The sequence below is a fragment of the Myotis davidii genome, unplaced genomic scaffold, assembly GCF_000327345.1.
Source record: "Myotis davidii unplaced genomic scaffold, ASM32734v1 scaffold595, whole genome shotgun sequence".
In the NCBI taxonomy this organism is placed as follows: domain Eukaryota; kingdom Metazoa; phylum Chordata; class Mammalia; order Chiroptera; family Vespertilionidae; genus Myotis; species Myotis davidii.
In genome coordinates this window covers 231,797-257,928 of record NW_006286790.1, presented here as the reverse complement: position 1 = coordinate 257,928, position 26,132 = coordinate 231,797, and the positions used below count along the sequence as shown (strand labels likewise).

The window sequence follows — 26,132 nt, the reverse complement described above, 5'->3', positions numbered from 1 at the left end:
TATTTATTAATGAACAAATGAATGGAGAGAGTGAATCATAGCATAGAGAGAAACAATAGTGAGACAAAATGTGGCTGCCCTACAGCAGTGCATGCGCCTCCCAGAAAGCAGAATAGAGAGGAAAACTTCCAGGACTTGGTCATCCAGTGTCTTGGAGTCATATACCATTATGATTGATACCAAATCATTGATTGTTCTCACCAAAGCCATTGAGGCATGGGGAAATGAATTTCATGTATTTTTCCCTGTAATTATGGAACAGTAATGATCATTCCACACAGAATGGACTCCTGGTTATCTCTCTAATGAAGTATTTTTCTTAGTTCATTTCCCTGTTAATTATTCATTATCTATCCCTGGGAAATCATTCACATTCATGGCTTCAGATGTTATCAATAGATATTGGTTAATTTCTGTGGTTAGTACCCAGCTTCCTCTCCTGTGTTGCTACTGCCAACTGGACATGTCCATTCAGATATTGAGCTGAAAACATCACTTTTTTTCTTCTCTGACTTCCATACTTCCTGTAATGGCAGCAATAATCTTGCAGTCTTTGAGGCTGAAACCATGAGGATACTCTAGAAGTCTCTAGAGTTCACCTTTTCTCATTCAAATAGTTGCCCAATCTTCCTGATTACTCCCAGTGTTATATCCTATATAATAAAAGACTAATATTGCAAATTGACTGAATGGCGGAACAACTGGTTGCTATGATGTGCACTGACCACCAGGGGATAGATGCTCAATACAGGAGCTGCCCCCTGGTGGTCAGTGCGCTCCCACAGTGGGGCGCCACTCAACCAGAAGCTGGGCTCACAGCTGGCGAGTGCAGCGGAAATGGTGGGAGCTTCTCCTGCCTCCGCGGCAGTTGGACATCCCCTGAGGGCTCCCAGACTATGAGAGGGCACAGGCTGGGCTGAGGGAACCCCCTAAGTGCACACATTTTGTGCACCGGGCCTCTAGTGTGTGTGTGTGTGTGTGTATATATATGTATGTGTATATATATATGGTTTTGTTTCTACCCTAACACTGGACTATTATAGTAATGACTGAACTATTTCCCCTCAACCCTGCTTTCAGTCTATCTTAAACAGATTCTTCAGCTTGACTCTTAAGATACTGGCCAGTATGGCCATAATATCCATATAGCTTTATGTCCATGATTTCCTCACATCTCTTTTCTGATCTAGCCAAACTAGACCACTTGATTTTTTCCAGACTCTTTCTGAGTTCTTATATTCTCATGTATTTGCTCATTCTGCTCCACCTAATAAGAAAGCTTTTCTTATTATCCATGTTTATTGACATCCTGTCCATTCTTTAACACCCACATCAAATATCCTCTCCAAGAAAGTTTTCTGATATATTCTTAGAGAAAATGTGCATTCTTTTCTTATTTTAATATCATTTAATGCTGTTGATTTGGCACATTTTACCTCATTCAATAATAATTTGTATTCTTATTTTATTCCTGCCACCGTATTAAAAGCCCAGCGAGGGCAGAGCTTTTTTGTCTTACTAATCTCTGCATCTCCACATTAGGCCCCAGTATATATACTCAGCAACTTGAATTGAAATACCTTGATCCAAATTATATTTCATAACAGCAATACAGTTATATCATGGACTAATGTTCTTTGGGTGGGGAATTTATTAAATAGTTATATTTACATTCAGGTCTCTCGGGAGTGACATAGCCTATCATTTGACACAAAAAAGGTACAGAAAGGTTAAGTGATTGTCTCTGCCATACCTTAGATGACCCAGGACTCTCAAGCCCCAGTTTGCAAGTCTGATTTAGGCTTCTCTTAAAAACTTTTCTTCTTCTGGAAAAATAACAATTGCTGTTCATCAGCTTTTGAGCCTTTGAACTACTTGGATCAAGGGAAATTGAGAGGCTTAATCCACTCATCCTCAAAGGATAAATTCAGATTCAGATGCCCAAGTCTCAGAACGAGGCATCAGGCAATTGCTTGGTCTGCTTCTAAATCTGGTGGCTGGGGAGCAATCCAAAAAGAGTCTGCCCCCATTCTACCCACTAGTCACTCACTCTTCCACAAATCATACAATTTGAACCCACAGAACTCGTGCTAATTGCCTCTTATTGGCCTGTTACAAGATGCAGCATAGGGAAGAGACAAAGCCTCCCTATTCACATTCTCAGTGGGCAGCAGGGGTCTCTGCAAAAATAAGGAAACTGGGGCCCAAGATGTTCATTTCTGAAAGTCAGGACAAGATCTTCCACTATTCAGAATCTCACATAATTACAATATTGCCTCCTGGGAGACCCTGTCAGTTTATCAAATGGTCTGTTAGAATTTTAGAGTGCATTTAATATTAGAGTCTATTTAATAAATCAGCACTATTTAAAGTTATAGACTTTTTTCTTCCAAGTGATAGACAGTCTACATTTTAATTTCAGCATTTTTTTCCCAGTTGGAGAGAGGGAGGGAGGAAAGGAAGGAGAGAGAGAGAAGTGCTTTTCATGAAAACATCAGTTCTTGTATTTATGTTTTAAGAAAGCAAAGGGGAGGCAAGAACTGCAGCCTGATAACTGAACTTTCTGTTTAGAACTCCCTCCTCTCCATTGGGCCTTAGCTGGGTTTCAATAATTATTGCTCAGGCACATAGTCTTGGAGCTTTGCTTTCTCTCAGACTTGTACACAGTTCTAGGAAGGGTTGTTGCCAAAGCCATCATGTGATTTATTGACCCTCCACTGGGACAAGGGGGAACAGATATAACTTTGTGATTTTATTATAAGGAGGTTGGGTTAATATTTCTAGGTGAAACAAGCTACTATACCAAGTTCAAACATCTGAAGAGGGAGGTTAAGAAATCCTGAGTGTGGGGTGTAAGGATTATTCTGTCCTGGGGCTGTACAGACGTCGTCTGAGGCAGGGAGCAGGAGAAGAAAGGACACATTGTGACCCATTTCCAACACCTCCTGTGTGTAGAGGCGGAAGTTCCTTGCCTGCAGAGGGACACGCGCGGAGGAAAAATAGGAGAGTTACAACATGGCACTTACATAAACAACACCAAACTGGCATAAAACATCTAACAAAATTACACGACTTCAAGCTTGGAATTTTTATACAACATAAATATTAGGGTTCAGCCCATTTAATAATGCTATATAAAATCAAGATTTAAGGCAGTAATGTTCCACATAAACTCTGAAAACAACATTTATGCTTCTTATAAAAGTAGAAAATGATTGCATTCTGTGGGCTTTTCAAAATGATGAATATAATTACATGAAGCAACAAAAATGGATTGAATTAAAAATCCACTAGTTTCAATTTAAGTTGGTTAAGGGGGAAAAATGTAGTTTCTGGCCAAGGACTGAGGAAATTTTACAAGAATAAAAAAAAAAATTGTTGTATGCACTCTTAGGCAGTTAAGCAGCCTTCTCCCAACATGTATATGTAGCCCAACAGTCACCAATGAAATATGAGCTGCTTCAAACCTGCTAAGCCTAAGAAACCCTTTAATAGTATCTACTGTCACAAGTAGACCTGGTAGTTTTTTTTCTCCTCCAGAGTACACGGCCACCCCTAGAATATTCATTTGCTCCTGTAGAGTCTTTATGGCATCTTGTGCAATTTATTCTTTGTCAGTGTTGGCTGTTAGGACTAGCCTTGCAGTATTAACTTAGAATTGGAGTAATAACCCAGGGGAAGAACACTCTTGGAGTTTGTACTCTATACTCGCCCCTATGGGTCAGAGGCCAATACATGGTTGTCTCTCTGTTATTTAAAAAGAGACAGTTACTGCTGTAATAGTCTTCCTGATTACAGGGTAAACTTTGTTCATTGTATGTGTGTGTGTGTGTTGGGTGGGAGTAGAAGGTGAAGTAGGCCAAAAAGTCCTATCTAATAAAGAGGTAATATGCAAATTGACCATCACTCCAACACACAATATGGCTGCCCCCATGTGGTCAAAGATGGCCACCAAAAGATGGCCGTCAGGGGAGGGCAGTTGTGGGCAATCAGACCAGCAGGGGAGGGCAGTTGGGAGGACACTTAGGGGTGACCAGGTTGGTGAGGGAGGGGAGTTAGGGGCGACTAGGCCTGCAGAGGAGGACAGTTAGGGGCAACCAGTCCTGCAGGGGAGGGCAGTTAGGGGCAACCAGGCTGGCAGGGGAGGGCAGTTAGGGGCAACCAGGCTGGCAGGGGAGGACAGTTAGGGGCAATTGGACAGTTAGGGGAGCAGTTAGGCATCGATCAGGCTGGCAGGGGAGTAGTTAGGGGGTGATCAAGCTGGCAGGCAGAAGCGGTTAGGGGATCAGGCCTAAAAGGGCAGTTGGACATCCCTCTAGGGGTCCCAGATTGGAGAGGGTGCAGACTGGGCTGAGGGACAACCCCTCTCCCCCTCCTCCCATGCATGAATTTTGTGCACCAGGCCTCTAGTAAATAAATAAAAGAATAATTCAATGCTATATCATGTTAACTTATTGGACAGAGCTAATTAAACTTTTACTGTTCCCTTCTATGCCAGTAGCTTTTATTGAAATTGCTAGTTAGCAGAGGTTAGAATTAAAGACAATAATTTTGACAGTAAGTTCTCTGTGGAAAGTTAACAGCATAACCTTGGCCATTGCTATAAATTGTACCACATGTCTTCTTAGATACATCATTTGTACATCTAACTATAGATTTATTTATTTATGTATTTCTTTTCCTTGCTTTATGCTATCCTGAAGTTGAGACTTGGTGCCCTTCAAGGTGGGCTAGCCAATGATTTTTCCTTGCTTGACCAGACCATGTAAAATGGGGTCTAGGAACCTTGGAAGAAATCAACATGAAGAAGCTAGAGAAAAGGGGCAGAAGTACAGTCTGTGTCTACTTGTAGGCATCAAATTCAAAGAGCTTACATGTGCAAAGTGGTGTTAAAACCAATAAAAAATGAAATATATATATATATATATATATTTATATCTCCTAATATATAAAAACCCTGGTTCTGTCACGACCAAGCTCGACCAACCGGAAGCCAATCCTGCAGTCAGCGCTGGGTTGCTGTGGCGACCCAGCACTGACTGCTGCAGGTGCGGTGACCCAGCACTGACTGCTGAGGTGGCTGCGAATCAGGCCCAGAGAGAGGCTTGAAGAGAGAAGCAGGGTCTGATCCCTAGCCTGTGTGGCAGCTCTTGATCAGCACTTGCCTCTCTCTCTCTCCCTGCCAGGCCAGCAGCTGCACCTCCATTTCTCTCCAGGCCTCCACCCAGGCTGCTGATCAGCCCTGCCTTTCTGATCAGGCCATGTTGATAGGCCCAGAGACGCTGACTGGCATAGAAACTGACCAATCAGAACCAAATCTGGGTCAACTGTGAGGAGCCAGTGGCTGCCTAGGAGGAACAACTTTTGATTTCTTCAGTGCACTGTTCTAATACGAGGTGGAATTACTTCAGTTCTCCCTGCTTATCCTTTAAGGCTTGAACAGACTAAATCTAGTATTTACTAAGAAAATACTGTGTACCCAGCACACTATTGTAACAGTCTATTGACTTAAATACTTGGAAGGCATTTAGTGAAACAGATAGTCCATAAGGACACGTTCTATTTGTTTTCATATCACACAAGGCACTGCCATTTCCAATAAAATAACCAGGGTATTTGACAGATGAAACTCCTTTGAAAGAAAGAGCAAAATACAATGAAGTCCCCACTTCTGATGCTGATGTTGAAATGCTGGTAGGGACTCGGATCTAATAAAATTTCTTGTTCACGCTTTTAAAATTTCTTCATTTTGGAAACATAAAACTTTCATTTTTAAAATATTATTAAGGGTGCTGAAATAAATTACAAATTCCTAACTGGGCAGACCATGATGGGTAGTCATGCCCATGCCTACAACTTCTTCAGAAAGGTGTGTAAGCCGGCCCTGCCCATTGTTCTTGTGCATCTAGATCAACACACCTTTGAAATGCCAGAAGTAATACCCCTGGAAGACATAACCCAACAGAGCACAGAATCTTAACTCTCCTGGGATCCTTTCCCTGCCTTGCTTTCTCGCACCTTCACTTAATCTTCCTTAAGTTCCCTCAATAGCAAGTGCAAACAAGAAACTGCAAACTGCTCTTCTCCTATTCTCCTGAGCATTTGAGATCTTGCTTCCTGGCAATAGTAAGTTTGGCTCAGATAAATTCTTAGAAAAATTCTCTACAGGTTTGGATGTTCTTAGGTCAGCAAGAAGAAGTTTCAGGAAAGAACTTGTTCTCTCTCCAACTGCTCCTACAGTTTAAGGCTCCTTCCTACTCCTCACATGAATACATACCATATCACTCCAAAGACCCAGAAGTGATTCTTCCAAGGCTTTTATCGCTTTCAAAAAAAACAACAAATAATAAATCTATTGGCAGAATGAGGGAGGAAAGAAGTTCTTTTTCAGTATGATAATGTCAAAATGAAACCCCCCCACAAATTTCGTGCACTGGGCCGAGAGAGAGAGAGAGAGAGAGAGAGAGAGAGAGTATAAAACCTCCTCTTGTGTTTTATGCCACAGTGCAGTTTCCATTTGCCACAAAAAGAAGATAGAATGGTAAAGACTAGTACCTGGTGTAGAGGTATATTGATCTGCTTAAGGAGAGCTTTCACTGCCATCTGGAGCTCGTAGAAGAACAATTGCATGGGGCAGTCAGAAGTATGATCCACACTTTCCATAGATTCAGAGCCAGAAAGCTTTTGGACCCATTCCCACTCCTCTCTGTATGTTGAGTCAAGTTAAAATTAGAAATATAACAAAAGTTCAGAACACAGCTCAGAACATTTTTAGTGTGTATGTCCAGAACCTGGGTAACCAATTTTTGGTGGTTAAAACTCAATGCAATTTATGCTATTTGAACTTTTAGACACCCAAATGGAGTTTAAAATGAGCTTTTTCTAATTTCAGCTTAGTTCACCTATCAAACGACGTCTACCTCAGGACAGCAGGTCTAATTTGTATCAGTTTTTAATTTTTGAGATTGGAGCTTTTAGATATTTTGTCTTTATTTTCCTTCCTCTGAAAATCCTATGTAAATTCTAAGACCTGCATTTTGCCACAGGGCCATCTGCAGGTTAATTCAGCAATTGAGCAACCACAGGACTCTGGTCCAACTCAGGCAACAAACCATGTGGCACATTTCAAACCTGGCCTGTGGTAATCGTGGGGACTATTTTGGTTTCTTTCCCCTTCCCAAAAGCTGGAGGAGAATCACAAACAGGAACACCAGGCAATTCTAATAAAAGGAACCAGGGGACACACATCACTGCTTCCATCCCCCTTTCAAACAGTCATATGTGTCTTTATTCTGCATGCTCTAGAATCCTTCCTAATGAACTTTCCCAAATGTCATGCAGAAGGGAAGGGAAAGAATGGTGGTGGGAGGAAAGCACATCTGGTTTATTCCCCAAAGGCTCCTCTTCAAAAGGAGCTTGAAAAGATCAAGGTAAATGCCTCTTGGGTAACATTGTTTCCACAGGTATTTTAGTACAAGTCTCTAAACATATTCAGTTGGCTGGGTTTCTTCTTCTAACTCTTCAGGGAACAGTAATATGCTCTCAGGAGCAGGCTAGAGAGGAAAGGAAAGCCCTCCTCTCTGGGGATGGAAAGAGAGGAGGTGCTAACATATGTTCCCACTCTCATGAAACCCTCTGAGGGCTCTACCCAATGGATTATACCAGCCTGGGCTCCAATCTGTGGGTCAGAAAATGAAATTGATTGTGACATAAGCTTTTCATCAGAAAACACTCTCTTTTAACCAACTACCCTCTTATAAAAGTTTCTGTTTTTAAGATATCTGTTTCCTTTCAATTCCCACACTGGAAAAGACTATGGAAAATTTACCCTTTGTCCCGATAAAAGAAAAAAACTCAAAATTAAATCCCACTTCAGTCTGGGCAGACTGTTGGCTTCATAAATAATTGAAATCTCTGAGAACCTGTTTGGGAACTGTTTCTTTCTCTCATAGCTAATATTGAAAACTAACTGAGGGGGTCTGATTATACACAAAACCTGAAGGAGAACATTGCTAACATATCACCTGTAATCAAATTAGAAAATAAATTACTGGTAGGAATACCATAAAATATCTAACCATTAATCAGCTTAATTGCTAAGGACGAGGGAGTTGGAACTGGCAGAGTGAAGGATGCTGGAATCTCCCATAAAAACGAAACTTGGAGTCTTGGCAAGGGGAAAGTAGATGGTATAACCACTAAAAGATAGAGTCTAAACCTTTAAGACACAAATCTAGAAAATGGAGGAGAGTATTTGTTGCTGAGTCAACCTACAAATGAATGTTATAACCTCTTGTGAAAGGCTGAGATCACTAATGCTGATTGTAGAAGTGACCACCAGATGGCAGACTTAAAGTCTCGGTGTAGTTGATAAGTGAGAGAGAATATGGCAGCTACTGAGTTCTTTGAAGAGACCATCATCATCATCTTCATTGTGATCAAGTAGTATTTAATAAACATTGTGAGACACTAGAGTTAATCAACTTGCCAAAACTTTAAACGACCACATTAGAGTCACCTTTGGTTAAATAAATCCATAGGTATAACTAGAGTTTGGGTATCTAACTTGTACTCTGAAGTCTGAAAATCTCTGGAGAGTTCTTTTTCTTTTCTTATTTGTTCGTTCCTTTCCCTTTAAACAATTTTTTTTTTCATGTTAAGCACAATTCAGTAGACTTTCAGAGACCTGTTAGAGGGCTAGTTGTAAAGCTTAGCCAGATTACCAAGATTGGGCAACCTTCCCAAAATGAACAGGGCAGTTCACTCTGATGCCAAACCATAGAGGAGTTTCCAGAAGCCCAGGCCTTGTTACACCTTTTCTGCCCTAGAGAATCATAAAGAGTATAGAAAACTTACAAAGTCCCCAGGCTAGAGGGTTAGGGGTGGGGAGAATGATGGTGGAGGGGCAGCCCTTTATGATTAAGGGGAAATCAGTGCTTTACTAGAACCCATTTCCATAGTCATATTAAAAAAATAATGACTTATTAGGGTGTGAAGAAAAGATATTGGAAATAGCAATGTTGAAAGTAAAGGACACCTACACATTAACCAGTTGTGCATCAGTGGTTGTACCATGAATAATATAGAGAGAAAAGTGAAAGGATAGTGCCCCCTTAGATGGGCTCACTTCTTTCACCAACACCACCAGCCCTCCTATCCTGATGTTAATATGCAGCTTGGTGTCTGCCCCCGTGTGCTGGCTCCTGAGGATATCTCACTATAGAAACAGTACTGGGAAGTTCAACACTTCATTTTCCTTCTGACACATCACACCATCACTCAAGCCATTGTTTCACCAGGAGGAAAATGCAACGCCTCATAACTTACTTGGAAATGTTATGGTTTTCACGGATCTTAACATGGCAGAGAATGTTGGGCAACTTTTGAGTAACAAGAACTTTAATCTGGTCCACAGAGCTACACAGCTTTAGATAACCCAGATATAATCCAGGAGAGAGACGTTGATGACTCCTTTTGTGATAGGAGAGAATATCCTGTAGGATGAAAAAAACAAGCAGAAACAAAAAACTCCTTGAAAGGCGATCTCAAAACCTTTTTCTTTCTTAGGTGCAACATGCCATGAATTAAAGGTGCTGGAGCTAAGAAATTAGGCGAAACACCTCAGATAACACCATGAAGGTTGGGGATAGACCATCTTACCTTCAGGAGACTTGTCCTCCATGTCAGGTAACCAGTTATTAATACATTCTACATGCTTATTTTCCTCAGATTTCTGAACAGGGGGAGGTGTGTGGGCTGTGATTAGCTATGGACAGGTGGTAGTGGAGGCAGGTACTAAAGAAAACTAGAATTTATAATCTCTGTCCTTGGAGGGCTTATTGTATAGCCGGGGAAACAGAAATTTACAAGTGTAAATGCTGATAAAGCTGTACAGGAAGCCTCATTATTTCAGGATAATTGGTATCAGGAAAAGTCTATTTTAAATGACACCACTTAAAATAGGATAAAAATTTTATAGTAGTAGAAGAAAAGATTTAATTGATTCTTTATCTTGAGAAATGAAACAATGTAACAATAGATATATTTATCTTATTAAAATTTAAATTGTAGTTATATGTATTGACTAATTCTGAAAATGAAGAGAGAATCAAGTATTGGTTCTTTTTATGGCATAACTTTTTTTAGACTAAATTGTATGATATGCTGTTTGAAATTGTATGAAATGCTGTTTCTTACATTTGACTTTCACAATGAAGAGGATAGTTTTTTCAAGAGTTTGTGAAAGTTTCATATTTTTTCCCCTGGCATTTAAAAAATATTTGATATTTATGTCATTCTCTTATAAAATACTTGTTCCTTTTATGTTCTTCAATTGTTAACTGGCCTATTGCTGAATTGTAACTGGCTTTGCATGTGATTTGGTTAGTTTTCCACATCATCTTCATCAGCTTCACAAAATTCTGTACTTTTACAAAATTTAAAATTTACCTTATAATAGATTTGCATTGTATTGTCACAACACAATATTCCACAGGCAGCAGAGACTGAATGAAGTTGTTGGTTTAACAGGAAGTGCCAGCCTGTTATAGCACAGAGGGACGTTTGAGTCAAGTCTTGTTTTATATGTTGTAAGTTCTCTAGTGAACTATTTAGGGTGTGACTTTAGCTTCCCTATATTACTGCAATAACTCAGATAACGAATAATTGGAAATACAGATTCCCCCTCCCCCATCTCAGTAGGTATGACTTTTTAAACATTTGGGCAGCATAGGAGTTAAACAGTGTTAACAGTGATGAGTCAGGTAACTGATTATGAAGATTCCTATAGGCCAGAGTTTAGTCTGATTTTCAAAGTGAGTAAAAAAAGAGGGAATCATCGCTACCACTAAATGTAGGGAAGGTGAAAAGGAAAAGGAAAACAAACATTATACTTGCACAAAATTTTATATGGAACAGAGAGGTATTGAAGTCTCCCTTGGCCACTAAGAAGGAGTAATCTCTCCTCTGTAGAATTAACGATTTGCAACACCTAATACATGCTATTGTGTATTGTCTCCTTTGTTTCATCCTCTACCAAACATACTGAATTCCAGGCTCTACAGGAAACATTGGGACTTCAGGTAACTTGCTATGAGCACTACTTTTGAAGAGGTCAAGAAGATGAGTAAACAAATTATCACTATATATTGAAATTAATTTTATAATAGAGACAGTGTTGGCATACAGATGAAGGAGTACTTAACTTATATTTTTCTTCTTTTATGCTCTTTTTTTGAACTAGACTATGAAATTAGTGGTGTTGCTGTGTTTTCTATTGCTTTGTTTCCTTGGTACCCAATGCTAATTCTATATATAATAGATACTCAACACGTGGAAATCAGGACAGTTTCCTAAAACAGAACAGAGAATAGCAGAAGAGGAACAAAATAAGAATGGCCACAGCTGGGGTCATAAATGATCACATAACTAGCGAGTACAGAAAAGGAAAAAGCTAAGTAATTTTTAAGATATTTGATGAAAAAGACTAGAAAGAAATTTGATTTCATGATCAAGAAGGAAGGCATTCTTATTAATATTAGGAGTTCCATACAACTTGACTTTTTAATGTCTTTTATCCTGTCTCAGAACAGATCACAGGTGAGTAGTTGACTAGGGGAGCTTCAGTCAAGGTGAAATTTTAAGAAATGAATAGGTAATCAAAGAGAGAAATGGTTAATGAGAGGAGGAAGAATGGAAGTGTTCAGATGGACAGAATTTGATGATATGCACCCTAGGGGGGTACTTGCTGAACAAGCAGATGTGGCCACAAACTCACAGGTCAATATTTTTGAGAAGTGATGGACAACTAGAAAGTCCCTCAAGACTAGAAAAGGGCAAATATGCCTATTTTTGAAACAGGAAGGGGAGAAGCACAGGATGACCCTAGTAATTAAAGACTGCCAACTTATTGATCTTTAGGAGAAATGAAAAAGAACCATCTAACAATCAATTTGCAGCCAGTCAGGAAATCCTGAGACACTGGATCAGGGAGAAGTCTCCAGTGGAATCTGTTTCACTAGATAATCTGTGAAAAGAAGAGTCTTTACTGTATTACTTTAATAAGCTAAATATCTGAGGTGAAGATTTGTGAATGATAGAAATGGTGTGGGAATAGTAGACATTTTGAGTGATGGACCAATAAAGACTGGCCCTGAGGTCCACCCTTTCCAGCTTATTTATTGACATTCCAGATAAAGAAATAAAAAATGTGTATCAAATTTGTGGGTCCCAAGTTTAGTGTGGTTTGGATTTTCTGGAAAATAGTAATAAAGCTCTGAATGACCCTGTGCATTGGAAAAATAAGCTTATCATAATTAGGGTTTAAACTTAATAAGAAAATGTGCTTGTAAAGACCCAAACCCCAGTACAAGTATAGGATGGGTATGAGTATAAGAGAAAAAACATGTGGGAGTCAGACTGACCACAGATAGAATGTGAGCTGGGAACATACTGTGGTTATGTAAAAGCCAACACCATTCTGGGATGGAGTAATTTACTCTTTCATTCAATTTTTTTAAAAAGACTGTTACTGAGCATCTACTATGTATGTTCCTGTCTTCACATAGTCATTTTATCCTTCATTAGAATGTTTTGGGCCTAAGAAATGCATAGGAAGAGAAAGAAGCTATCCCATTCACATAATGTGAGATACACTAGAAAGACCCCCTAAACCAAATCAAATGCCTTTGGGTTTACACATTGCCTCATTTGACCACTAAACCACATTTCTAGCCTCTACTTCCACTACAGCCCTTTTTCATCTCTTATCTCCAGCCAAGATGGATTCCTTTTTCATTCCGCGTGCATGCCCTAATCTCTTTTTTGATTTTTTTTCTTGCTGGTTCATGAATTCACTCATTCTACCAACTTGTATTGAGCACTTACTACATATAAGGCATTGTGCTAGGGCAGTGGTCGACAAACTGCGGCTCAGCAAACTGCGGCTCACGAGCCACATGCGACTCTTTGGCCCCTTGAGTATGGCTCTTCCACAAAATACCAGCTCTTCCACAAAATACCGACTTCTGTGCATGGGCCATGAAGTTTCAATCGCACTGTATGTGCGCACCCGCACGTGGTATTTTGTGGAAGAGCCACACTCAAGGGGCCAAAGCGCCGCATGTGGCTCGCAAGCTGTGGGTTGCCGACCACGGTTAGGGTATTAATGACATCAAGATGAATAAGACATGATCCTTTCATGGAACTCACATTTCAGTATGTGAGAACTAAATGTAAGCAAGTTTTTCTAACCCAGTGTGATAAGGGCCATAAGAAAAATGTGTAAGAGTCCTTGTGGACCCAAGGGAGGGTGAAGATTGACTTTTCTAGCTTCTGCCTCATTTCTTTTACCATGCTCTGTATTTAATTCTATTTATCTCCTTTCTTTCTCCCTCCTACCTTTCCTCTCCTCTACCTTTTTCATTCCCCCTCTCCCTCTATCTTTCCCTCCCCCATCTCTTTCTCTTTTTTTCTCCACCTGGTGAACTTAACTTACCCTTCATGGCTCAGCCAACTGACCTCTTCTATACAACGCCTTCCCTGACATTTCCAGGTAGAATTAATAGCTGCTTTGTCTGTGTTTCCATAGCATGCTGTTTGTGTTGTAGAGTTTACAGTCAGCCAGGCTTCCTGTGGTTCTGGGTGAAGTCCGTATTGTTTCTCTGAGGTATTAATCAATTGTTGTGTGCGGCGTTAATTTCCCGGTGTTTATCTCTGCCGCCATCTTAGTTTCTCCCCTCTTTCTCTTTTTTTCTCCACCTGGTGAACTTAACTTACCCTTCATGGCTCAGCCAACTGTCACCTCTTCTACAACGCCTTCCCTGACATTTCCAGGTAGAATTAATAGCTGCTTTGTCTGTGTTTCCATAGCATGCTGTTTGTGCTGCTATCAGGCTCTGGTCTAATTCTGCCTTGTATTACCTTGATTTGTTTACAAGTCTGTCTGTCTCCCCTGACTGAACTCCTTGAGACCAGGGACCTTGACTTATTCATTTGTTTTTTCTATAGCACCTAGAAGAGTTCCTGGCACCTACTTGGTGCTGAAAAAATGTTTATTAAATATGAAGTGAGAGGCCAAGAGGGAGTGGGGTCTAGGGCAGGGCCTCTGGGAGAGAATATGCTGTGCTGGTGCAGTAACTATGAAGAGTTATATATCCAACTGCTCTTCATTGATCAGAAGGCCTAAGAACTTGTTAGAAGAATGATATATAGTTACTTTTCCAGTAACCACAAAGTTTTTGTTTAGTTGGATAGAGGATGGAAGCAGAATTGTCCAGGGATAGCAGAACTCATAAAATGGTGGCTTGTGGTCTTTGTGGGCCAGCCCATGATCATTGGACTACAAAGAATTTAAATTTTCTGGATTATTTTTTTAACTTTTAAAAATAAAGAGATTTTTATTGAAAACTCTGAACTTTCAGCTTTTCTTTAAAAATTGGAAAACATTTCAGCATTGGGACTACTTTCCTCCACTGCAATTAGCTGAGGCTGAATAAGGCTGTTCTTTAAATGATCTCAAGATTACTATAATCTCTGTCACTTCTATACTATTTTTTTCATTGCGATATAATTCACATACCATAAAATTCAACATTCTAATGTGTGAAATTCAGTGGTATTACTATATTCACAAGTTTGTGCAGCTATCACCACTATATAATTTTAGACCATTTTCATCACTTAAAAAATACACAACAACTTTGCTGTCATTACAATCCTATCACTCCTTCACTTGTCCCTGGAACCACAGATACACTTTTATGAATTTGTCTATTCTGGATATCTTATATAAATGGAATCATGCAGTATGTGGCATTTCATGTTGGCTTCTTTCACTTAGCGTAATGCTTTTAGGCTTCATTCCTGTCATAGCATGGGTCAGTACTTCATTAATTTTTATGGCTGAGTAATATTCCATTCGATGGATATGCTGCTTTATTTATTCATTCATTAGTTGTTGGGCATTTGGCTACTGTGAATAATTCTGTTGTAGACATCAGTGAACAAGTATATGTGTGAAGTCAATTGTTTCTTATATCCAGCCCACCTGGCTCATTTCCATTAGTTTCCCAATTCCAGCAGTTTTTGATCCCCGTGTTAGAGGCTGCTTGGAACAGGAATGAGCTAGAAAAAAAGCAAAAAAGGCAGACAAGATAGTAGGTCCTGGGCATCTCAGGTATAAGAAGATATTGAGTCCCTGGAGTTAAAAAGGAATGCCTAAGAGAAGGAAAGCACAGATAGGTGGAGATAGAAGACAAGTTTCATTGTAGCTTTTCTAGGATCAAACTTTTTAAAAAGGATCCAGAGAAAGGGAGGGTGAGGGTGTGTAAAGCAGCATGGTAGCATGGGAACACCAGCCTAGGAGTCAGAAGATGTCAGTCTTAGTCCCTTCTATGCTGTTTTTTGGCTGATATGACTCTGGCCAGTTATTTTTCTGAAATCCATAGCTTGATTTATGAATTGGCCACAGTAAAATTGCCCATTCAACCTCATTGGGTTTTTGTGAGGATTAAATGATATCATAGATGTGACAAAGTGTTATAAACTGAAAGTATAGTACAAATGAGAGATTAATATTCAGAGAAAACTTCACCTGTGAGGCTTTCAGTTATTGAAGTGGCTCCTGAAGACCATGGTCAGAGTAACTCAGCACCTGAGAGGGACCTCCCTATTGGAAATGCTCTCATTGTCAGTTTGTTCAGAGGGACACTAGCTTGTTTGTAATGACTCTCTTCCGTTCCAGGCAAGTATGGAAAGGATTTCTCTCTCTCTCCCAAATATATGAGAGAGGCCTGTTATAAAGTCTGGGACTTGAGAAGGTTGGGCATTTGAGAGGGGTGGACCTGAAGTTTCCCTGGGGCACTAGGAATTAGCAGATTAGTTATGGGCCCAGATTTTGTTGAAGCCTGTATCTGTTTTTGAAATCCCCACTGTGGATCATACAGCCTTTACACAACTTTTCCTTAGTTTTTATGAAAAGGTAGAGGAAGGGAGAAAATGCTTGAGGGATGATTGAACCAGTGCTTGGGGTCCCCTGGGACAGTAAGGATGAGGAGATTGACTAGGTGTGCCCTAAGGAAAGCCAAGCATTACTTGGATTTTTCTGAGTAGAGAAATAATAAAAATCACTAGCATTTATTGAGCAGTCACTTTGTGCTACCCTTCTAATGTTTCATGTTAACTCATTTACTTTTCATTAGAACCCTATGAAGTAGGTTGTTGTTGTTTTTTTTCCCCAAAGGAGGAACTACAAGAGTTGAGAAATAAGTAACTTGCCCTAGTCATCCTATCTAATAATAGACAAACATGGTAATTGACCGTACCTTCGCTATGCCTCCCACTGGCTAATCAACACGTTATGCAAATTAACCTCCAACAAAGATGGCGGTTAATTTGCATACTGCAGGCAGGGCAGGACAGCACAGCTGCCAGCACAAGCTGCCATCCCGTGCCACAGGCCGGCCCCAGAAGCCGCCCAGAAACCAGTGATTGGGGGGAGATGGGGGTCCCCTTCCCAGGCCTGACACCTCTCGCCAAGGCGTAAGGCCTGGGCAGGGGGCAGAGCCGGCAATCAGAGGGGTCTGGGGGTCTCCTGCCCAGGCCTGATGCCTGGGCCAGAGGCATCAGGCCTGGGTGGGGGGCAAAGCCGGTGATCGAGGGAAGATGGGAATCCCCTGCCCAGGCCTGACACCTCTGGGGAAGGCATCAGGCCTTGGCAAGGGGCTGATCCAGCGATTGGAGGGTGATGGGGGTCGACGCCTCTGGCCAAGGTGTCAGGCCTGGGTGAGGGGCCAATTTGGCGATCAGAGGAAGATGGGGGTCCCTTGCCCAGGCCTGACGCCTCTGGCGATCAGAGGGTGATGGGGGTCGACGCCTCTGGTCAAGGTGTCAGGCCTGCATGAGGGCGGAGCTGGTGATGGGAGTCCCCTGCCCAGGCCTGAAGCCTGGGCCAGAGGCATCAGGCCTGGGGCAGAGGGGGCGGGGGATGGGGGCCAAGCCGGCAATTGGTGTGAACTACAGAGGAAACACCTTTTCTGACTGCTCACTGGTTAAGCTCCCTGTATGCCACTGGTAATATTCTTAGTAACTTGGGTAATATATGAAAGACACATCTTGAAAATGCCTAAAGAAAGTTGTCATTTTTTCATGATGAAGGGATGGGAGTCTGTGTTGATGAAAACACCTTGCTGGCTGCGGTGACTGGCAGTGGCTGCAGCAGCGGGGTGATGGGGCTGGTGCCTTCCCCTGATCAGCCCAGTCACCTCCCACCAAGGGAGGCCAGACTGCAGCTTAGGCCCTATCCCCAAAGGGAGCAGGCAGCGGGCCTAAGCTGTCACTAGGAAATCCCCTGAGGGCTCCCAGTATGTGAGAGGGGGCTGGCTGGGCTGAGGGACATCCCCCCCCCAGTGCATGAATTTTGTGCACCGGGCCCCTAGTCTATACTAATAAAAGGGTAATATGTTAATTAGGTTGGACGTCTTTCGGACGTCCATCCAGACAAAACCACAGCAGCTGCAAGGCCCAGGGCTCAGGCAGCCATGGGCTCAGGCAGCCTTGAGCCCTGGTGGCTGTGACGCCCAGGGCTCATGGCAGCCATGAGCCTTGCCAGTGAGGCCCAAGGCTCAACGGCAGCCATGGGTTAAGGCAGCTGTGGGCTCAGCAGCTGCGATCCCTGGCAGCTGCGAGGTCTGGGGCTCAGGCAGCCACCGCAGCTGGCAGTGGCAGCAGCAGCGGGGTGATGGGGATGGTGCCTTCCCCTGATCAACCTGGTTGCCTCCCTCAGTGGGAGCGGGCCTAAACCGTCTGTAGGACATCCCCTGAGGGCTCCTGGACTGTGAGAGGGGGCAAGCCAGGCTGAGGGAACCCTGGCCTCTAGTCTATATAATAAAGCTTAAGCGACCATTATGGCGAAATGACCGGAATGACTGGTCACTATGATGTGCACTGACCACCAGGAGGCAGACTCTCAAAGCAGGAGCTGCCCCCTGGTGGTCAGTATGCTCCCACAGGGGGAGTGCTGCTCAGCCAGAAGCTGGGCTCACGCCTGGTGAGGGCAGCGGGAGCCTCTCCCGCCTCCAAAGCAGTGCTAAGGAACAGTGAGCAGGCGGGCGGTAAGGAGCAAGGGGTCCGGACTGCAAGAGGGATGTCTGACTGCCAACAGGCGGACATACCCTGAGGGGTCCCGGACTGTGAGAGGGCACAGGCCGGCCTGAGACCTCCCCCTGATCACAGGCCAGGATTAGGGACCCTACCTATGCATGAATTTCATGCACCGGGCCTCTAGTATAACTAGAAAAGGAGTCAGGAATCATACCCAGTCAGTCTGATTCTAAAATTGTGTCTCAGAATGTCATGTGATGTAGCAGAAAGAGGCCCAGGCTTCCAATCAGAAGGCCTGGTGGTCATCAGTCTACTGACCCTGAAAAAAGACAGGTTTGTGACCCAGAATTGTGGGAATTACGTAGTCAGTTTTGGGCAACCACCACCACCTATCTCTACTTTCATGTTGACTTGGTGGGGCCACCTCCTGACATATTTAATCTTAAATCTGGGAGTGATTGAATACCAGCCCTACTAGTTTTATCCCCCATTTCCTCTCCAGTGTAAGACCTATTTGGGAAAGGGGTGAAAGAGAAAAATAGAAGAGGAGAAAGGAGAATGGGGGTGGGCGATTTAATGTGCCAGTCAGCGGGGGTAAATTTTCCACTTGGATCTGGGTGGAAACCTGATCTTGCCTCTATTTTTGGTCTCCTTCTCTAACAACCTTTCGCCAGATTGGAATTTTTCTGCACCTGTAACACATTTTTAATGTAATAAGTCTAGGAGAAACCAGGTATTATATCACACTGGGGCCTGTGCTGTTTCTAGGAGGGAAGGTAGCCCAGACCCCAGTTTATCCCTATAGGGGATTAGTGTATTAGTCACCCTGTAAAAGCTCAATTTATTATGATTTTTAAAATGTTTCTTTTAGCACTTGCTTATAAAAGGTGAAGAGGGGAGCCACGAATGTGTCTGTGTTCCCTGCCTCCACCTTTTCACACACACCTACCCTCTATCAATTTCATATGAACTCAGATTCCATAAAATCAAATCCAGAGGCTTTGACCAATTTGCTTACCTTTGCTTCTTTGGACTTTGTCCTTGTTTGTGCTGGTGCAACTAATGGAAAGGTGACCTTACTGTCGTAGCCACCCCTCAGTGGGGAATGGAAATAAGTGGTCTTAGCTGTTTAGGGTGATCATAGGGCGCTAGTGGGCAGGGCTTGGATTTGGCTTGTTAGTGTGGGATTGAGCCCTTTATTTCTCCATTACTACAGATTGGCTTTCTTGTGAATATACTTGTATGTCATGGGTTGCATAGGGCTCAAGGTGGATGTTTCTGCCAGCTTTGCCACCTAACTGGACAGTTCTATAGAACTCGTCCCCATCACTAAATTTAAATAAAGAAAGCAAGAAAAAGACAGCTTGAAACCCAAATTCACATAAGAACATGTGAGGCAGTTTGGTGGCATGCATGGAGCATGATGTGGGAACGTATCCTGGTTCTGCCATCCTCGTTAAGAGTCTGATCTAAGCTGCTTGAATTTGAATTTTGGTGGTATTCAGTTCTCAGGCAAGTCTCTCATCTTTCATTTTATCTCCCATTCCCCACTCACTGAAATCCTACCTCCTGCCCTGGAATATGATATAATGTAGCCGAGAGAAGCCTGCTTACAATCAGAAGATCTAAGTTCAAGTATTGGCTCTGTCCTTTTCTAGCTGTGTGCTCAGTGGCAAATCCAAATTTGGTGGTGCTTGAACCTAATGCAATCTTGGGTTCTTTCCTTAAGGTAGAGAATACACAATTATGAATGTGAAATTGTTAGGATTTCTGCCAGGGCCTTGAAGGGGCGTGTGCAGGTGAAGAGCTGAATGATGCAAAATCTTCATTAGCTTCACTAAATCTGCCTCTGTCACATCATATCATCGAGCCTCAGTTATTTCATGCCTAAAATGGATTTAAACATGGCTGACTGTCTGTCTTGAGGGAGTAGTTTAGGAACAAGCAAGAGTAAATATTATGAGTGTTTTTGTCCCAAGTGATACATACATGCGCACACACACACAAATACATATATAGTTTAGAAATGTATTATTATTGCAGTACATTCAGTTATTCGTTTAATGTTTTGATTATACTATCTGTAGATCCCTGCTCAGATATTTGTCTCATTGTTTCTTATTGGTTCATTGGGTCAGGGGCATTCTCAAGGTGCCAGTACTTGAATTCCGGATTGGGAAAGTGTTAAATAAAATAAAAACAAGCTTCTGAATCTTTCCAATGTGTGGAATATAAACCATGACATGTCTCTGGACCTCTCCACTTCATCATTGCATATGTAAATGGATTTTGGTGTATTTCATTAGAGCCTCAATAAGTGTGTTTGGAACTTTAAATATATTAGGAAATTGAAAAGACTACATACCTGGATGGTTATCAGTAAAATGTCTAAAGCTGTTGGCTCCTCAGGTGTTGACAGAGACTTCCTCTGGCTTTGCAGCTTTGAGATCTGCATCCATTTGCCATTAAAAAATGAATAGAGCATCTCCACCTCTCTGATGGTGACTATCAGGATGTTTCCATGCCGGTCTTTAATGGGCTCATAGTAAACTCTTCCCAAATTGTGTGTTCCAAGTAAATTCTAGAAGCAAATAAATTTCTGGTAGCTTATGTGATGTACAAACAAAGCAACATAACTGCAACAAAAGACACTAAATAATTATCTGATGTTTCTGAGAAGCTGTGTGTTGTTGTTTTTTTAGCAGACTTAATCCTAGAAAATGTGGCATCATAGAAATGTACTTAACAGAAGCTCAAAGAAAATGTCTTCACCCATAAGCCTGCAAAGATTATAGCAAGAGACACAAAAATTATGTTTTTTAAGCAAATTGAATATCTGTAAATATCTCTTACCCACATAGACACACCAGCACATAAACCTCAGTCACTGGCACTTGAAGAGAAACCCAGATGTTTTAAAGAAAAATGCCTGATATTTCAAGTATGCTGCTTGTGGAGTTTTCAAGCGATCTACAGTATACTGGTGAGAAGTGGGGTTGTTTAAAATGAAGAAGTGAATTGACAATGTAGCACATTGTACAGGTCCCAAATGACTACACATTCCCTTGAAGATACTTTAATTGGGAGATTGGCCTGGTTTAACTTACCTGCATTTCAGGGAGTTCTATTTATTTAAAACTTTGTTAAAATTGTTCATGAGCTAGGTCAACGGTGGTAGACAATGCTTTCAGAAAGGTAGGAAGGGAAGGATGCTGCATTAACCGTGGAAGGGCCCAGGTAGATATTATTAAAATAAACTGTCACAAATATGAGGGTTTGAAGAGCACTGAGAGGAATAGAATAAAATATCCTTTTACTTTGAATATCTATGGTTTTTTAAAATTATAAACCATCTTAGAACTCCTAGTTGTTATTTTTGTGAGCTTACATAAACACTGATGAGATAACCTGTTAGCCAGAGAGCAGAAGTAGAACTGGAATTTGTAAAAGTAACAAGGATGACCTAAAAATAAAAATGAATGAGCCAACTGCTCAGTATCCACATCTACCAAAATATTGGGATATTCCCTAATAGGTAGGGATTGTGTCTTAATTTTTTTTTTAATTCACAAGGACAGGACACATAAGGAAGAAATTTCACAAATAATTATTGACATTTGAAAATTGAGTTGACAGGATTACTATTTTTTAACAATGGCCTAATCACTTAGATTATTCTTATTCAATAATTGACTTCCAGATCACATAGAAGTAACTGGGTAAGGCAGTGGTTCTCAACCTGTGGGTTGCGACCCCTTTGGCGGTCGAACGACCCTTTTACAGGGGTCGCCTAAGACCATCCTGCATATCAGATATTTATATTACGATTCATAACAGTAGCAACATTACAGTTATGAGGTAGCAACGAAAATAATTTTATGCTTGGGTCACAACATGAGGAACTGTATTTAAAGGGCCAGAAGGTTGAGAACCACTGGGGTAAGGCCTTTTAAGCCTGTCCTATGTAGTAGTTTGCTGCAAAGTAATACTGGCCAACAGGAGTGGTATGCTGGTAAACTGTCTATATAAAAAATAACTGATTTATAGGATATGCCAATTTCTGTGGTGTAAATACTCCCACCATAAGCTGATTTCAAGCTTCTAGGGTTTGATAACAGGCTTTCAAAATTCCTGAATATTTAACAGTTGGCTTTCCTAAGCCAGTGCAGGTTGGCTCCAGCACACCACTGCTATTAAGCCTTTAGTTATACTGGTGTTTAATTTCAGGGCTGGCTGCTGTTCATTAACTCTTAGACTTCTGAAAAATTGTTACTCTCTTAAGCCCTGATTTTCATCATCTAATATTATGGATCCTTACAGCTCAAATATCCCTTATCCTAATCCTTACTTTATAGAGTTTTGGGGGGATTACATGAGAAAATATTTTGTATATTCTCAAGTTTGTAAATGTTCTTTACTGCTCTAATTGGAATCCTACCCTGGCTTACATTTAATCATTTTCAAGGCTCAGTCCATGTTTCACCATCTCTGAAAGGACTTTCCCAATTCTCTCAAGTAGAATTTACCATCTCCTCTTTTGTCCCCTATTGATTCCTGTACAAACTTATGTCTTAGCTTGACTGTGGTCTCCTTGCATATTGATATACTAGTGGCCTGGTGCACGAAACTCATGCACATTAAAAGGGAATTAGAGGAAATATTTTAATATTGCTATTTGCCCTTTCTTTATAATAGAAGTGTCAGAGATGAAACAAAATTAGTAAAATGTATATGAAAATCTCCCTCCTGTCAGAGGCTGGGGCATGCTGCGGGACCCAGAGTCAAGTCCCTGCCCACCGGCATGTGCCTTGACATCATGTGAGACCCAGACCTGGCCGGCCCCACCCCCATCAAGCTATTTAATAACAGCCTCAGGTCCCCCAGCCCGGTGCTGGGCAGGGGGGACAGCCTCAGGTCCCCCGTCAAACCCCACCAGGCAGGGGCACAGCCTCAGTTCTCCTGTCAAGCCATGCTGGGCAGGGGGGGCACAGCCTCAGGTCCCCTATCAAGCCCTGCTGGGCGGGGGGTGCAGCCTTAGGTCACCTGGTGCATCTTTAGGTCCTCCAGCCCAGCGCCGGGGCGAGGAGCACGGCCTCAGGTCTCCCTGCCCCGGCGCTGGGGTGGGGGGCACGGCCTCGGGCCCCCCGTCAAGCTGTGCCAGGTGGGGGGCACAGCCTCAGGTCCCCCAGTCTGGCCTCAGGACCCCGGGCCCAGGTCCCCCGGCACAAGGACCATTTGCATATTAGCTCTTTATTGTATAGGATATGTCATGAGATCTTGGTTGTTTTGTCTCTGTGTCTCGGGGTTCCTGGCACATAGTAAGAGCTCAATAACTTTATGTTGACTGAATTAACATATTATTGTTAATTTACTTTAAACCAAAGCTGCTGTGTAGACATTGAATGAGATGGTCATTTTTTTTTAATTCTTTTTTTTAAATATATTTTATTGATTTTTTTACAGAGAGGAAGGGAGAGAGATAGAAAGCTAGAAACATCGATGAGAGAGAAACATCGATTAGCTGCCTCCTGCACATCTCCCACTGGGGATGTGCCCGCAACCCAGGTACATGCCCTTGACCGGAATCGAACCTGGGACCTTTCAGTCCACAGGCTGACGCTCTATCAACTGAGCCAAACCGGTTTCGGCGAGATGGTCATTTTTAAAGCAGTTATCAGTGGTTCACTATTGGCTTTGGATGTGATGACTAATGGGGTAAATAAGAAAGCACTTTAAAAGTCTTCTTGAAATTCTTTATTGATATCAGATTGGGTTAGATAGCCAGCTCTGTGGAGCAACCAACTTAAAAGCAGAATATCCTTGTGAAAATAAACTGCAGCTATGTTCCAAGGGGGCAAATTTGAGGTTCTTTAGGACTAAAGGATAAACAGACCACTTTAGTACCTGTTATGCAATAAACATTAGGAGATTTGGGAATCCTGATGATCCTAAAAGATAAAGAGGAATAAAAGTCACTTGATGGCTCATAGGAATGCATCTTGGTTATAACCAGAATAAATCACAAGCCTATCAATAGCCCTACAGATGCACAATATTTAGAGACCTTTAGTCAGACCTTCAACGGGAAGTTGAAGGAAGTCCAGAGTGGCGATATGAAGGCCTAAAAAAAAAAAAAGTAAAATTTTGGGCAAACTTTCCTCCAGCTTGAAAAATGAAAAAGACATATTTTGAATAAATTGTTACCTGACTTTTACTCACTAACACTCATTTCTAAAAGCGGTGAAGGAGAACAGTTTAATGTAATCCAATCTACAGTGTCAGATTATTACTATATTTTGAGGATAAGTAGTCTGGACACTTCTTAATGTAAGAGCAATGTACACTTCTGCCTCTTGGGGCCTCTGTCATTTTCCTAAGAGTAGGAAAAACAATGTGGGGTCATAGCCACTTACAAGCTTTCTCTTTTATTTTTTAAGTCCAAATACTGGAAGATACTTGTCTCTCCTCTTGCCTAGGTAATATTAATCAAATTAAAGTCACTTCTAAATAGGTTCCAAATGATGCAGAATAGAATTTTACTTTTTAAAGAAAAATTATAATGTGGATTAATATCTTCTATTTGAAATTTTTGTCTGCTTTTGTAAATGAACACATAATAAGATGATGAAGTATTAGAAAGAATGTAGACTTTGGAGTTACGTAGATTTGTATTTGTATCCAGACTCTGCTACTTCCTATTTGTGTGATGTTAGGCAAGTTATTTAACCTTCCCAGCCCACAGTTTTATCATCTGTTAAACTAATATCAATAATAGTACTTTCTCATCAGAGTGTGATGAAGATTAAATGAGATATGGTTTATAAAACTCTTAGCACAGTGCCTGTCATCTGTTCTATTAAATAAACAAAAGCTGTTGTTTCATGATTATTATTTATTACTAGAGGCCCAGTGGACGAAGTCGTGCATGGATGGGGTCTCTCGGCCTGGCCGGCGATTGGGGCCTATCAAGGCAGAGGGAGATTGGCCAGGGGGAAGGGCCATGGGAGGTTGGCCAGCTGGCCAGGGGGAGGGGCCGAGGGAGGTTGGCTGGCCACCTTGATCAGGGCTGATAGGGCTGGCCAGTTCGGAGGAGGGACTGCGAGAGGTTGGCCAGCCATGGGAGGTTGGCCGGCCGCAGGAGGTTGGCTGTGGGAGCGCACTGACCACCAGGGGTCAGCTCCTGCATTGAGTGTCTGCCCTTGGTGGTCAGTGCATGTCATAGTGAATGGTCATTCAGTCGTTTGGTCATTCAGTTGTTAGGTCGTTTGGTAGCTTAGGCTTTTATTTATGTGTGTGTGTGTGTGTGTGTGTGTGTGTGTGTGTGTATAAAATGTAGTAAAGGATCTCACTATAGAGCAGAAACTGGAAAACAAGGCAAGAGGCAAGAATGCATAGTGGTTGGTAGGCACTGTGATGAAGACAAGTCAGGGTGTATGGAAACAGAGGATGGGAAGAAAGATGGTGATGAAGACCTTTGTGTGTCTTGATAAAATGGGCCATTCTTTTTCTTTTAAATTTTGTTTTATTGCTTAAAGCAGGGGTCCTCAAACTTTTTAAACAGGGGGTCAGTTCACTGTCCCTCAGACCATTGGAGGGCTGGACTATAGTTTAAAAAAAAACTATGAACAAATTATGCACACTGCACATACCTTATTTTGAAGTAAAAAAACAAAACGGGAATACAATATTTGTATTTGCATGTGCTGCGGGCCGCGTAGTTTGAGGACCCCTGATGTAGACCTTAAAGAGACTTTACCTAACAGGTTGGTTTTTCTGATTGTGGGTTTGTTTAGCCTAGAGCAGGAGGAAGGAATTTGAAAGAACTACCTTCTTATAAAATAATTAGAGGCCCAGTGCATGAAATTCATGCACAGGTGGGATCCCTAGGCCTGGCCAGCGATCAAGGCCTATGGGGCTGTCTTGCCCAGTCTTGATCTAGGCCGGGCTGGATGGGGGGAGGGACTGAGGGAGGTTGGCTAGCCATGGGAGGTTGGCTGTGGATGTGCACTGACCACCAGGTGGCAGCTCCTGAG

General features: G+C 41.9%; 1 protein-coding gene across 1 annotated transcript in view; it reads right to left on the bottom strand.

Annotated features, from left to right (window-relative positions):
• Positions 1 to 26,132, bottom strand: part of ANKFN1 (ankyrin repeat and fibronectin type III domain containing 1) — a 220,662-nt gene that overhangs the window by 23,341 nt on the left and 171,189 nt on the right. Inside the window, exons 13-16 of the mRNA XM_006758689.1 lie at positions 20,465 to 20,680; positions 9,328 to 9,494; positions 6,556 to 6,706; positions 2,804 to 2,972 (exon numbers count right to left, since the gene is read on the bottom strand). Of these exons, the coding sequence (XP_006758752.1) occupies positions 2,804 to 2,972; positions 6,556 to 6,706; positions 9,328 to 9,494; positions 20,465 to 20,680 (703 nt within the window). The remainder of the gene's footprint in view (positions 1 to 2,803; positions 2,973 to 6,555; positions 6,707 to 9,327; positions 9,495 to 20,464; positions 20,681 to 26,132) is intronic.